Source organism: Suncus etruscus, chromosome 4 (genome assembly GCF_024139225.1).
Source record: "Suncus etruscus isolate mSunEtr1 chromosome 4, mSunEtr1.pri.cur, whole genome shotgun sequence".
Classification (NCBI taxonomy): domain Eukaryota; kingdom Metazoa; phylum Chordata; class Mammalia; order Eulipotyphla; family Soricidae; genus Suncus; species Suncus etruscus.
Window position 1 is genome coordinate 245,209 of NC_064851.1, and position 14,067 is coordinate 259,275.

The following is a 14,067-nucleotide window of genomic DNA, read 5'->3' on the forward strand; positions in this document are numbered from 1 at the left end:
GCGCAGGCAAGGCAGGCACCTTACCTCTAGCGCCACCGCCCGGCCCCTATTTTTAATAACTTTGCTTTCTGTCACCTTGAAAAAAATGTATTATGATCAGTTATGTCAACTTTGTTATGCATTTTCTTTAAGTAAAAAAATTTTAATTAAAAAAATAAACCATAGAGGATAGAATTTTTTGTATGTTTTGGACACTGCAGAGCAGCAGTTACTTCTAGCTGTAGGACAGTCAATGAGAAATGCTAACCTAGGTTTGATTCCCCAAGCACTACCAAGAGTGATTCCTGAGCACAGAGTCAGGAGTAAGCCCTAAGCATCACCTGGCCTCTCCCCCAAAAATGAGCCTCCAGCCAAGTTCTTACCCCCAGCTCCACTGAAGGGCTGAAGGTCAACATGTGGCCCCATGTGGTCAACATGTGGCTGTTTCGTGGTTTGTTCCATGATTTGATCGGTTCTGTGGTGTGTGCCATGGTTTGACCAGTTATTTGGTCAGTGGTGAGTCCGAAGAGAGGCAGTGTCCTCTCCCTACGGCTCAGAGATCCAGGAAGGGATGTGGGAAGTGCAGGACTGACTCTGCAGTGGACGCCCAGCAGCCACTGAGGCGCCTCTCGTCAAGGCTGGTGAGTTCCAGCATGTGGAGCAGCAAGGGAGTTCCCCGCCCTGCACTTGGGGTCTCACCCAACCCCCACAACCGCATGTCTTCCTCCCTGCTCCTCCTCACTTGAGCAGTCCAACTCGAACCTCGTCCTCTTCTCAACCTTATCCTGAGGCCCAGAGCGCAGCCTTTCCAGGCCAGCACTGAATGGGAGATGTGTGGGAGAATGGCTCAGAGCGGCAGCTCTCCAGAGCCCAGAGATGGTGCTCTGAAGCTAAGACAAGTGAAACAAGTAATGCAGGAGTGAGAGCCCCATGTGGGAGGGGAAGTCTTAATTCCAAGGCTTCCAGAGCCAGACATACACAGCCGCCCCACAATCTGTGCGCTCCAGGAATGGGGCTTTCCGGGGGCCATTTTCATGGTCACCTGGCTTCCACACTCACCATGGAAAGTGTGCCTTCTTCCAAGCACCTCCCAGGTCCCTGCAGCTGCCCATCCTGACCCCAGTCCTCAGGTCCTGCCCAAGCTATCTTCCCCAAGGCTTCTTTCCTTTCCCTTTCCCTTTCCCTTTCCCTTTCCCTTCCCCTTCCCCTTCCCCTTCCCCATCCCCTTCCCCTCCCTTCCCCTTCCCTTCCCCTCCCCTCCCCTCCCCTCCCCTCTCCCCTCCCCTCCCCTCCCCTCCCCTCCCCTCCCCTCCCTCCCTCCCTCTCCCTTCCCTTCCCTTCCCTTCCCTTCCCTTCCCTTCCCTTCCCTTCCCTTCCCTTCCCTTCCCTTCCCTTCTCCTTCCCTTCCCGGGGTGAGGGTCCTGTCCATCTTCAGCTTACCCCTGGCCTGCCTCTTGTGTCCTTTCCAGACCACTGCCCACTTCTCGGCAGGCACAGGCCTCCCCACTTTCTGTCACTCCGAACTCACCTGGTGAAATTGGACAGGAGGGAAGGGGCTGGGCCCGAGGATACCCAGTCCCCTCCCAGGCCTCATCCCATGGGCAGCCTCCACTGGGGAGTCCAGAGAGAAGGCGAGTTGGGACTTGGGAAGCTGCAGAGACAGAGCACGGGGAGGTGGCCAGTGCATGTCTGTGTCAAACAGGCCCCTGAGCACGACTTCATTTCTTATAAATTTATTTCATAATAATATTATAATAATTATCGATAATAATAGTATAAGAAACATAGATCTCTGTGGGGTGTATCACAACGGCAGGGTCGGGAGACCGCAGGACTGGAGCGGGGAGAAATCCCCCGCGGACTCCATACAAAAGGAGGGGGAGAGCGGGGCTGACCCTGGGAGTTAAAAACCCCAACGGAAGCGGACGGAACCCCACAGGAGACTGTGTGTGCAGCTGCCGCGGGCTGCGTGTGGGACCTGGTCTGTCAGGGATTCTGCCCAGGGAAGCGGACCGCTGGGCCAGACAGGGTGGCAGGAGGGGGGAGGGCACAGACCGGCGTGCCAAGCCCCTGGGCCGTGAAAACTTGGTTTTCTGGTTTTTTCTTTTATTAAAAAAAGCTAGAAATAGAAACAGAAACTTGAGTGACGTGGATGGAGCTTGGTCTGGACTCCAAACCAGGTTTAAAAACGTCCCAGTCCCCACCCCACAGACATTGCTGAGCGTGAGGAGTCACAGTAAGGGGCTGAGAAGCCACAGGGGTCTGGGCTTTCCGCAGGGCTTGTGACGGCCTGCTGAGGGGTCCCTGATGACACCCCCGGAAGCCTGAGGGGGCGTCACTGCCTCCGAAGCCCTCGTGGCCTCCCCAGGCAGCTGGGCGAGGCTCTGCAGGGAGGGCCAGGCCAGGCGCCAGCAGGACCCGGTGCAGGACCGGCCTCGGCTAGAGTGAGGTGGTCGCTGTCTCGGGCACACGCCTGCGCGCTCGTCCAGAGCGGCCCTGTGGGGACCACTCTCCTCCGCACAGGCACCAGGCTTCGCGCACACGTGTGCGCACGCACGGGATCCCAAAGCACCGGGCTTTACACACGTGCGCACACAAGATTCCTGGGGCCCCAGGCCTCCCACGGCGAGTGCACACGCGGGATCCCAAGGCACCGGACTTCACACTCTCGCACACGTGTCTGCACACACAGGCTTCCAGGGCTCCAGGCTTCGTGCACACGTCGTGCACACACAGGCACCGGGCTTCACGCGTGTGTGCGCGCGCGCACAGGCTCTGGGGCACCAGGCTTCACATTCACGTGTGCACACAGGCGGGATCCCGGGGCACCAGGCTTCGCACGCACACGCGCACGCACACGCACACACACACACAGGCTGGGAAGCCGGGCTCTGCGCCGAGGCAGGGACGCTTCTCTGCTGCGGTGGCTCCATGCACGGGGAGGGTCCCGGGGGCGACGGCGGGGTCAGGTGTCCGGCCCTGCTCCCCTGAACGAGGGTCTCCTGAGCCGCCCGCCCTTGCCAGTGTCCGCTAGGACACGGCCACCCCTCCTCGACGCAGCACCTGAGGGGTCTGAGGGGCACAGGACAGCTCGGCGCGAGGAGGGGGCCGAGCTCGGGCCCCAGGGTGGGCTGCCAGGACCCTGGCCAACCCCAGACCAGCTGGAGCGTCCCCTGCCCCGTGTGGGGTGGCAGTGGCAGTGAGGGGCCAGAGATGGAAGACTGGGCAGCCGCAGCGGAAACCAGAGGTACCGGCGGGGAGTGGAGGGGAAGCTATTGAGGACAGAGATATTTGTTCCTTTTCTTGTTCCAAATATAGAGTGGATTAAAATATGCAAAACGGGGGCTCCTTGGCCCCCAACCAAGAACCCCGGCGTGTCCCCCTCCCCCCGCGTCGACAGGGTGTGTCCTGACTCGCATGCTGGACTAGGTCCCCTCTCTGGGAGGGCGGCCCTGGAGGAGCTGGGGGGCGGCGGGCCCTCCCGCCCCGCTCCGCCTCCGGCCCCTCGCCCTGCCCGGCCGCGCGGGGCGCTAAGCAATGTACAGGGCGAGCCTCGGGGCGCGCGCCGGCAAAGGACACTCATGCAACATTCCTGGCCCGGGCGCCGGAGCGGGGCGGGCGGGCGGGGCGGGCCGAGCCGGCGGCCCGGGGCGCGGCGGGGCGGGGGCGGGGGCCCTGCCCGCAGGGCGCGGGCGGCGCGGGGGTCAGCTGCCGTCCAGCTGCCGCAGCGCGCGCTCGATGTTCATGCGGTGGCCCACGCGCGTCACGCCCAGCTCCACGAAGTCGTCCTTGGTGAGCGCGGGCAGGTGCGCGCCCTCGATCTCGTGGTCCTCGAAGCGGTCGCGGTGCTCGCCCAGGTGGATGCTCTCCAGCCAGTCGCCCACGTCGAACTTGCTCCACAGCTGCAGCGGCTTCTGCTGGAACGGCCGGCGCGGCCCCGGGGCGCCGCCGGGGCCCGGGCCGGGCGCGGGCGAGGGCAGCGGCGACGGCGAGGGCGAGCGGCTGCGCGCGCTGACGCTGCGCACCACGAGCGCACCTCCTTGGGCTCGTGCGGGATGGAGAGGCTGGACGACTTGAGGATGGTGGGCGGCGTGAGGCCGAAGGGCCGCCCCACGCCCCCCGCGCCCGCCCCCAGCCCCTCCACCCGCTCCAGCGACGCGGGCTTCACCGGGCTCGGGGCGCGCCTCGCCACGGGGTAGCGGCCGCCGGGCCGCACCGGGTAGGAGGCCCCGCCACCGGGGGCCCCGGGGCTGCGCTGCGCGGAGGAGGAGATGGTGCTCAGCTCACCGAGGCTGCTGAAGAGCCTGCGGAGGGAGAGGAGTCAAGGCCAGGGCGGGGGGCGCCGGGGAAGGCAGGCCGGGGGCTACCGCGGTGGAGGCGGCGCCCCTGAGGTGCGCAGGGGAGAGCCGGGGGAGCCCCAGACCGACGGACGGGCAGGGGAGAGCCAGGGAGAGCCCCCAGACTAATGGACTGGCAGGGGAGAGTTGGGGGAGGCCCAGACCGATGGACGAGCAGGGGAGAGCCAGGGGAGCCCCAGACGGATGGACGGACAGGGGAGAGCCCCCAGATCAATGGGTGGGCAGGGAAGAGCCTCCAGACTGATGGACTGGCAGGGGAGAGTTGGGGGAGCCCCAGACCGATGGACGGGCATGGGAGAGCAAGGGGAGCCCCAGACCGATGGTCAGTGGGCTCTGCGTGTGGTCCTCTGGGCACTGCAGGAGCAAGCCAGAGTCTCCCTGCGCTGATCATCCCATGTCGGGCCTGGAGCATATTAACCTCCAGGGGGGGGCTGCCTTAGGCAGTAATGACCCCGTTCCTGCCTGGGCAGTATTAACCCTGGAACATACCTGGGGAAGAATTCTCCCCAGGTATGCCCAGGCAGCATCAACAGCTGGGTATGTTGGGGCAGCATTACCCCCCCCCCAAGGTTTGCTTGGGGTTATGTCATCCCAGGGTTGTCCAGGGCAGTACAAGGCCACACAGAAGGAGCCCAAGGCAACCCAGCTGCTGGTGAAGGCTGGTGGCAGCAGGACACGATGGGACCGGTGACATGGAGACAGACATGGCAGCTTTTCACCCGTGGAGCAGCTCACATGCAGCACGGGGTGAGGCGAGGACCCTGGGCCTCAGCACTGGTGTTCCTGACATGCAGCAGCCCGAGAGCACGCCGGCACACAGACACATGCACAAGCCACAGGCATGCGATCAGTGCCCCCTTCCAGCATCACCTGCCAGGCCCCAGGCCTCCAGCCCCTCTAGCAGGCACCAGGACAGCCATCCTGGCAGGTTCCTCCAGGGACCCTTCTCGTGGGCCCTCTCTGCTTCCTTCCCCTCCTCTGCTGCAGTCAGAGGATGCCTGGGGCGAGCAGCCGCTGGGGTCCTGAAGGCTCCCAAAGCTGACAAAGCCAAGCGGAGCAGAGACCCAGAGGCCAGCACAGCGCATGGACGGCATGGAGAGGCATGGGATGGGCATGCTCACTTACACGGCCGCCGCTCGGGACCACCGCGCAGCTACACAGAGCAGCCACATGCAGATGGGCAGGAGAGAGCAATGAGAGAGAATGTTAGCCTGGGGCAGGACCATACCCGGCCACCGCAGCAGTGTGGCCGATACCCTGCCACGGAGGGACTCAAGATTCCAAGAGCAGCTGGTCAGGGCCCGGTGGCGTGGCCTGCACACTGGCCTGTGAAGTGCCTCGCACAGGCGGCCATGGTGCCTGAGCACTGCCAGCAGGGCCTGGTCCACCTCCAACACACAACCCATCTGCACAGGCGGCAGCCACACAGCAGCAGGTCCCCTCAGTCTTTTTTCTCCTACTGTGTCTTCACCCATGTTGGTTTCATCCCGTTTCCCAAGAGCCAGCTCTGCCCCTCCATTGACCTCTTCAGCCCCAGCCACTGGGCAGCCCTCAACTCCTGACACACATACCCGGGGTAGTCATGCAGCTCACACCCTCTGCCCCCTGAAGAGGATGCCCGGGCCCTGGGGTATACTCAGAGGATGCTGTCCCTGCGCCCCACCTCGGTCTCCAAGGGGGTAGGAAAGTGAAGGAGCAAGAGGAAGGGCAGGTCCACAGGTGGAGGCTGAGTTCAGTTCAGGCACCACTGCAGTCCCACCGGCACTCCTGTACTTCATAAAGCACCCCAAGGACCCTGCACTGACAGATTAGTTCGGCCGACACCATGGCTGCAGAAACCACAGGGGTGAGGAGGGAAAGGAAGGCTGCAGAGACACTCCCCGGAGACTGTGGAAAGGGAGGATAGGTGAGGCATAAAAGCCCCACTGGGTTGGCAGGAGATCGGGGAAGACAGAGGAGAGGGGCAGAAAGTGGCCCGCTGACCCCAGGGCAGGAAGCAGTGAAATGTCCCTGCACACACTCTCTACTACCCTTAGTACTGCTGGCCCTGACACGCCGACCTCACCCAGCACCCACCGAGCTGGGATCCGAGTGGGCCCACCCTTTCTCCAAGCATGGCCCGTGGTGGCCAGCCAGCAGTGTCCTGCTCCAGAGCCCCTCCAAATGCACCCAGAGCGCCCCCATCTGGTCCCACCCAGGTGCCATCCCTGTGGCTCCTGTGATGCTCCTGAGCAGCTTTCAGGAGCCCAGACATGCTCTGTCTCTCAGGGGCACCTCGCTGCTGAGTGTCCAGCCTACCTTCTTAGCCCCTAGCCTAGCCTACCCGTGCACAGGCCCACTTGCCCCACCTTGAGGGGACTGGGGCACATTCCCAAACCATCAGGAGGCCCAGAGGCGACAGAGTGGTAAAGATTTGGGCCCGGAGAGATAGCACGGCGGCATTTGCCTTGCAAGCAGCTGATCCAGGACCAAAGGTGGTTGGTTCGAATCCCGGTGTCCCATAGGGTCCCCCGTGCCTGCCAGGAGCTATTTCTGAGCAGACAGCCAGGAGTAACCCCTGAGCACCGCCGTGTGTGGCCCAAAAAAAAACCCAAAACACCCCCCCCCCAAAAAAAAAAAAAGATTTGTCCATATGGGAGTACCATGGCCAACTGGGCGCCAAGGTGGGCTGAACTTGAGACTGCAAGGTTGTGTGGACTCAAGGAGGGGTTCCCAGTGAGGACGTGGGGCTAAGGGTGCCCCAGAGAGGAGAGGAGGGCTCTCAACCGTGGGGTCCTCCCTGCCCACCAGGTGGAGATGAGGCGGGTAACCTGGAACCAACATGCCCAAAGCCAGAGCTATGAACTCCCAGAGGGTGCTGCACTCGGGTATGAATTGGCGTGGGAGGTGGACAGGTGAGTGTCCACTGGAGAGCCAAGCCTCAGCTTGACCTGGAGGTGCTCAGGCAGCAGTGACCCTTAGGCCGCGGGGGATGAACAGGCTCTGGAACGTGCCTCCTGGGGGAAAGGGTCTGCTGAATGGCAGAAACCCGTGAGGACTTCTCTGCACTACTGACCAAGGGAGGACTAGGCTAGATCTGGTCAGGTCAGAGGACATGACGGAAGGAGGCCTGGACAGGAGCAGAGGAGCTCAGTGGTGAGGGGTGGCAATTCGACTGTTGAGCCTGCAGCCCCGTGTCTGGCACTCACCGCCCTCCCACCCATGGTGAGCAGGTATGGCAGTGCTGGGTGTGGGGTTCCTGAATAGCATCCCCAGTCCATCCTGGGAGGCCCCTTTGAGAGACGGCAAGATGAAGTTTGGGCGTTGGCCTTATGGCCACCTTTGGACCGGGGTGGCTTTTTTCTGCCCACCTCCCAGCAGAAACAATGGGCATGGTGCTTCTAGGGGGAGTTTCTCCTTCAGAACCCTGCAGCTCCTTTGCAGTCAAACTCAGCTGCTATTCGGCAGCTCTGGCCGATGTGACAGGATGTGTGAGAAGATCCACGGACCATGGGCAGGACCTCCCAGGCTTAAGAAGCTCACTTTCTGGGCCCAGAGAGATAGCTCAGAGATAGCTTTGCCTTGCAAGCAGCCGATCCAGGACCAAAGGTGGTTGGTTCGAATCCCGGTGTCCCATATGGTCCCCGATGCCTGCCAGGAGCTATTTCTGAGCAGACAGCCAGGAGTAACCTCTGAAGGGGCCTGGTGTCTCCTTGGGAGCAAGGGACAGGAAGGGAGGGGCTGGAGGGAGCTGGCCAGGTGCAGCAACACATGGTCCCAGGGTGGCCACTCATGCCCATGTGCCCTCACCCTTCTGTCCCCTGGGGCAAGGGCAGGTCCGGGCAACCTCGGGGCTAGGGAGGGGCCAGCCAGACTGCTCACATCCCCACTCCTCTTCACACCTGACCTGGGAAGAGGCTACCAAGTCTCACTGCCGAGGACCAGCCCTGAACCCTGCCAGGAAGGGGCCCATGAGACTGATGTGCAGGGAGGTAGGAAGGAGAGAGGTGGTGGCCTCCACCTACTCCCAAAAACCCCAGAAAGGATGGGGCTCTGGGGTGCAGAAGGCAAGACAATTGGGAAAGGGTCCCCAAGGACTTTCCAGCAACCGAGTCAGGGGCATAGCACCTTCGCATCCCCAAAGAAGCACGTCAGCCCACTTAAGCTCCACTTGCTTCTCACGTCCCACTCTGGGAAGGGCAGGGCAGGGGGACAGCACGAGAAAGAAACGAAGATGGGATCCCTCTAACCTGGAGGCATTATGCACTCTGAAGCCCATTAGGGCAAGGAGTGGCAAAGAGTATTTGTATGCCCTGACCTCGAGAGACTGAAGTCTCCGTTATGGGCGACCCGGAATGGGGCTACGAAGAAGCCAAGTAGCTGGGAGGGGAAGGACAACTCCAGAGCGAACCCAGCACCAGCCCAAAGGACGGTGGAGGCGGCACAGGCTGGCGAACTGCAGAGGGGGTGTGGGCAGCAGGCCCGCCTGGGTGGTCTCTGGTGGACGTCACCCCCTTCCAGCTACAGAAGAGCCCGCAGGCAGCGACTGTCCGAGACAGACACAGCAAGCCGGGTGATGACAGAGCAAGGGGCGGACAGGACAGGGCACGGACAGTTGGAAAGGCTGAGGAGGGGAACGAGAGACAGGACACGGGGGGGGGGGGGGAGCAATGGGGCACGTCCCTCCCCACACTGCCCTGCTCCACCGGGCTGCAGCGATGGGCGACTTCTTGGAAGGGTCGAGCAGGGCCCCCAGGCCACCAGCGGGCTCCTCCCCGAGGGAGCGCGTGTCCTTGTTGAGCTGCTGCAGGCGGGAGCTGAGCTCGCTGATCACAGTTGGCTTGTCCTCGTCGGACCCGGAGAGCGTCCTCTCCACGGGGTCCCCCACAGCTTGGACCTTCTCTGGAAGAGGTAGCGAGGGCGAGCGGGCCCAGCAGCCGAGGCCAGCCCGGCGGCGGCGGCGGCGGCGTGGGTGCTGGGCCATGAGCTCGCTGTCCGAGGACTGCTTCAGCAGCGGGTCCCTGAAGGTCACCGGCCCCTTCCCCAGCGGGGGCTTGAGCTTGGGCTTGGGAGGCACTGGCGGCTTCTCGAGTAGAAAAGTGTGTCCGTTGGCGAAGGAGGTGTGGGTGTCGGTGAGCTCCCCGCTCTCGGAGCTCAGCGTGGACATGCTGGACACCGTGGAGATGGTGCTCGTGGTTTCCAGGTGAGGGTCGCTGGAGCTCCGCGTGTCGGCCTCCTCGACCCCCGAGTCTGCGGCCGACTCGGGGGCTGGCGGCAGCTCGCTGGCGGCCTTCCCGGGGACGGCGCCCGGGCTGGGCGTGGGCGAGGGGCCTGGGCCCGGGAGCGGCGAGGCCAGCAGCACCCCGTTGGCGAACTCTTCGGGGGGCGGCACCAGCCCGATCCGCGCCAGCTCTTCCCGGGTCTCCTCGTCGCTGGACGACAGCTGGGCGGGCGGCAGGTTCATTGGCGAACACCAGCTCGGGCTCCTCTTCGGAGCTGCCCTGGCCCGGGCCGGGATCCGGCGGGGCGGGGACCTGGGGCTGGGCCCGGGGGCTGGGCAGGGCTCCGCCACCACCGCCGACTGGACGGGCGCCGGGGCCAGCTCGGGGCGTGCCTGGCCGCGCCTCCTCGGCCGCCAGCCCCCCGGGCTCCTGCCCGTTGCTGGTGGCGTGCCACCACGATGAGGGCCCGCGGGGCGCTGCAGGGCCGTGTCCAGCACGCTGAGGATCATGGCCTTCTTGTCGTCGGGGGACTTGCGCTCCTCCCGGGGCGCCTTCTCGGGCTCCCTGCGCGCGGGCACCGGGACCCAGGCCGGGCTCCTGGGCGAGAAGGGCCGGGAGGCCCAGTGCCGCGCGCTCGGGGTCTCGCGGCTGCACGTCCACGAAGAGCGGGCCAGGGCGGTCGGCGTCGGGGCTGTGCACGGGCGTGGGGGCCCTCGACGAGGCCTGCGAGGCGAGCGCGCGCTCGCGGGCGGCCAGGGCCAGCGCCAGCGGGGAGCTGGGGTCCAGGGGCTTCCCGGTGAGCGGGTGGATGAAGGTGGAGCCGGACGGGCTCAGGCTGGGGCTGCCGACCAGCGGCTTCAGCGCGGACACGGGCGACGGCAGCAGCAGGTCTCGGGCGGGCGCCAGCCCGGGCCCCAGCAGGCGCTCGTCGATGGAGCGGGACGGCTGCAGCGAGGGCAGCTCGGCGGCGGGCGGGGGGCTGCCCTCCACGGCGCCCACCGACAGGAAGACGGTGGAGCGGCGCCGCTCCTCCAGCCGGCGGTCCTTGGGGCCGCCGAAGGCCAGCGCGGGGCCGTCGGCCGGCCCGTAGTCGGCGGCGCCGGGCCGCGGGCCGCGGTGCGTCGGGGACGGGTCGCGCGCGAAGCTGCCGCCCATGGGCCCGGGGCTGCCCACGGCCAGGCCGGCGCGGTCCTGCGCGTCCTCCACCTGCAGCTGCTTCACCAGCGGGCTCTTGCGGCGCTGCGGCTTGGACGGCGCGAAGAGGCTGGCGCTGAAGGCGCCCAGGTTGGCGTAGGGGCTGTCGGGGCCCGGCGCGCGCGGCCGGCGGCGCGGCCGCTCGGGCGGCGTGGCGGCCGGCCCGGCCCGGGGGTCGCCCGCCTCGGCCGCCGCGTCCTGCAGGATGATCATGGAGCGCGCGCGCCGCTGCCGCTCGGGGTAGGGCAGCGGGCCCAGCGGCGCGCCCGCCTCGTACAGCCCGGCGCCCAGGCGCGCCTCCAGCCCCGGCTTGAAGCTCGAGCGCGCCGTGTCGTAGGCGCGGCCGGGCGGCGGCGGCGGCGAGAAGGCCGGCGGCGGCCCCGAGTCCAGGTAGTACTGGGCGGGCGGCGGCGGCGGCGGCGCGGTCTGCGGCGGGGGGCGGGATGCCCCGCACCTCCCGGCCCGTGTCCTGCATGGACGAGCTCACGAGGGAAGCGCCCCTCCAGCAGGGATGCCAGCTTCTCGTCCTCCCCTGTGGGGACAGCACACGGACAGCGGGGTGAGGGGCGGGGGCTCGTGCAGAAGGTGCCGAGGCCGGAGGAGCACGGACAGGTGGGGGAGAGGTGCAGAGGCGCCGGGCGACGGACGGGAGGCCAGGGGGTGCGTGGACAGAATGGGACAGAGGGCCACGAGGCCGAGGAGAACACAGACCGAAGGCCATGGGGCAGAAGGGGCTCAGTCTGACCCTGACCTGAAGGGTGGTAAGGAGGCCCCTTAGAAATGGGTGAGAGGAGGCCAGAGCGACAGTACAGTGGGGAGGGCGTTCGCCTTGCATGCGACCAACCTGGGCTCGACCCCCAGCATTCTACGGGGTCCCCTGAGGCTGCCAGGAGTCATTTCTGAGCGCAGAGCAAGGAGTAACCCCTGAGCGATGTCGAGTGTGCCCCCAAAGAGAACTAGTGAGAGCAAGCGTGGGGGGGGGGGGCGGGGGGCTGAGCATGAGCACTTATCCCTGAGGCCCCCGGGCCTGCACTTCCCAACACTTCCCTCAGTGCTGCCTGCCTGAGGGCTGTGGTGTAGATGGGACAGCAAGCAATGGTCAGACACAGACCCACCAGCTCTGGGGCCAAACCCCAGAGCCTGACCACTAGCTGGACCGCTAGATCAAGGTCAGCCAAGTTCAGGCCCCAGAGCCGAGTGGGACCAAGCTGTAGGGACAGAGGGTCTGGGGCATCTGCTGCACACTGGCAGGGCCGAGAGGCACTGAGGGGCAGAAATGGCTGACGGGGTTGGAGAGGTAGACAAGGACACAGAGCCCAACAGGGGTGATGCCTGCTAGAGACCCTGGCTGGGGCCTTGTAGGGATGAGCCCACTTGTGGCAAAGAGCCCTGGATGGGTCATGGGAGAATGCTGGACAGCAGGATGTAAGGGAGCAGTCTCGCTTCACTCCTGGGGCTTGGGACCGCTCAGTGCAGATCTCACCACCTCATCCAGTGCAGGGCCAGGGCCCAGAGTCCTTGTCACCTGCAGCCCAGCCTTTCCGGCCTCCTGAGGACCTGTGGGCACACACCAGCCTATAGGGCCCTTCCATGAGGCTGTGGGGGTCAGAGACAACCTGAGAGATGCAGGTGGTTCCTTCACGTGTTTGGAGACCTGGGGTGTGTGTGTGTATGTGTGTGTGTGTGTGTGTGTGTGTGTGTGTGTGTACCTGTGATCATGGGTGTGCATTCGTGTGTGGCAGTGTCCATGTGCACATGATGTGTACTTGATGTGTGCACATGTCCATGTGTGCCTGAGTCTGTGCATGTGCCTACGTGTTTGTGGGTGCAAACATGTACACATATGTATATGCCTGGGTGTGTATATATGTGCACTATGTGCATGTACTGCCTGACTTGTACACGTGTGCACACACGTGCACATGTCTGTATGCGTGCATGCCTATCCTGGTCACCAGATCTCACTCAGGGCTTGCTCAAAACTACAGGCTCACTTCCTGTTCCCAGAATTCTCTGTGGCTACCACAGGTTCTGGGCTGTGCAGGCAGGGGGGACTTTGGTGGACAGCCTCAGCCTCAGGTGCAAATCCTTGTTCTCTCCGGGCATTGTCTGATGTTCCTACCCCTTAGAACCTGTTCTCCAACCTCAGAGGAGCTGCCGCCCCCAGGTGAGGGCTGTGGTGAACTGGAGCTATTTAAAGCTGACAGCTCAGGGCAAAGCACCCAGAAGCATCCCAGAGGCAGCCCGGGTCGTCACCGGCTGCACCGCTGTGGCTTTGTCTGCCTCCACCAGCGCTTGAATTCAAGCAGGCTCTGCTGGGCCAGCTCCTGCAGTGACCAGACTGTGGCTGCACTCCCTGCCAGATGAGTCACTTGGCTGAGGAGGGAAGGGGGACCCAGGGCAGGCCTGGTGACAAAGCAAGAGAGGGCGGTCTCTGCTCCACCTGCTGTGACACACACACAGCAATGGCACACGGGTGTGCTGGCAGGGCCCAACAGAGGGCAAGTGCTCGGCGGCTGCCATGTGAATGTTTTCTTTCAGGGACCCGTTTGCATGCCCAGGGCCACAGCCGTGGCCAGTGGCTGCTCCGGCCAGCAGGCAACAGAGCAGGCTTCTTGGTGCCCTGGAGGGGCAGGGAGGGATGAGCCAGAACTGGGCAGGGGCCGACAACACGCCACAGGCAGGGAGGACAGCAGACTCAGACAGACAGAGAAAATGTCCCCAGAGAAATCAGAAGTGGGCTGGGCTGCTCCTCAGGAGGGTGATGGGTGATGCTCTGCAGAAGTCCCTGCTATGCTGGTGGAGGAGGGGGAGGGGGCTTTGGGGGCAGAGGCAAGTTGGGAGCTGATGCACGAGAAGCCAGACAGAGTGATGTGGGGTCACGTAAAAAGGCATGCAAGGAAGAAACTGCCCTTCTGAATCTGCAGAGGCCAAGCATGAGCGGCCTGGAGGTGAGCTTCAAAGTGGTGCCACTCACCATTCCACCCCCAGGAGTGAGTCTCCTGTGGGATCCCCCACCCATCCTGTGAATTCAGGCCCCAGGGCCTCCTTCTGTAATGTCCAGCGTGGCTGGGTACAGAGCAGGAGCACTTCCCCCGAGGAGCCCCAAACCCCACCCCGTACCCAGAGTGTGAATCGAATTCTGGACAGCTGGTCAGAGGACAGCTGAGGGAGTTGTGAGGCCTGGGACAGGCCACTCTGTCCCTCATCAGGTTCATACCATTAATGCTCCCTTCACAAGCTTCCTCCGAGTATAAGCAACCCCGTGCTCAAGGCAGTGTCATAGTAGGTGCCCAGGAGCCTCTCCTCTGCAGGTCCCAGACTGCAGGACTGCA

The 14,067-nt window shown here is 64.2% G+C and overlaps 1 protein-coding gene across 1 annotated transcript in view; it reads right to left on the reverse strand.

Moving 5' to 3' along the window:
• Window positions 1–3,653: 3,653 nt before the first annotated feature.
• Window positions 3,654–14,067, reverse strand: part of SHANK3 (SH3 and multiple ankyrin repeat domains 3) — a 45,167-nt gene continuing 34,753 nt past the window's right edge. Inside the window, 12 exon segments of the mRNA XM_049771486.1 lie at window positions 3,654–4,009; window positions 4,012–4,283; window positions 9,023–9,191; window positions 9,194–9,278; window positions 9,280–9,780; window positions 9,782–9,876; window positions 9,879–9,924; window positions 9,926–10,000; window positions 10,003–10,146; window positions 10,148–11,170; window positions 11,172–11,216; window positions 11,218–11,264. Of these exon segments, the coding sequence (XP_049627443.1) occupies window positions 3,684–4,009; window positions 4,012–4,283; window positions 9,023–9,191; window positions 9,194–9,278; window positions 9,280–9,780; window positions 9,782–9,876; window positions 9,879–9,924; window positions 9,926–10,000; window positions 10,003–10,146; window positions 10,148–11,170; window positions 11,172–11,216; window positions 11,218–11,264 (2,828 nt within the window). The 3' untranslated portion in view covers window positions 3,654–3,683.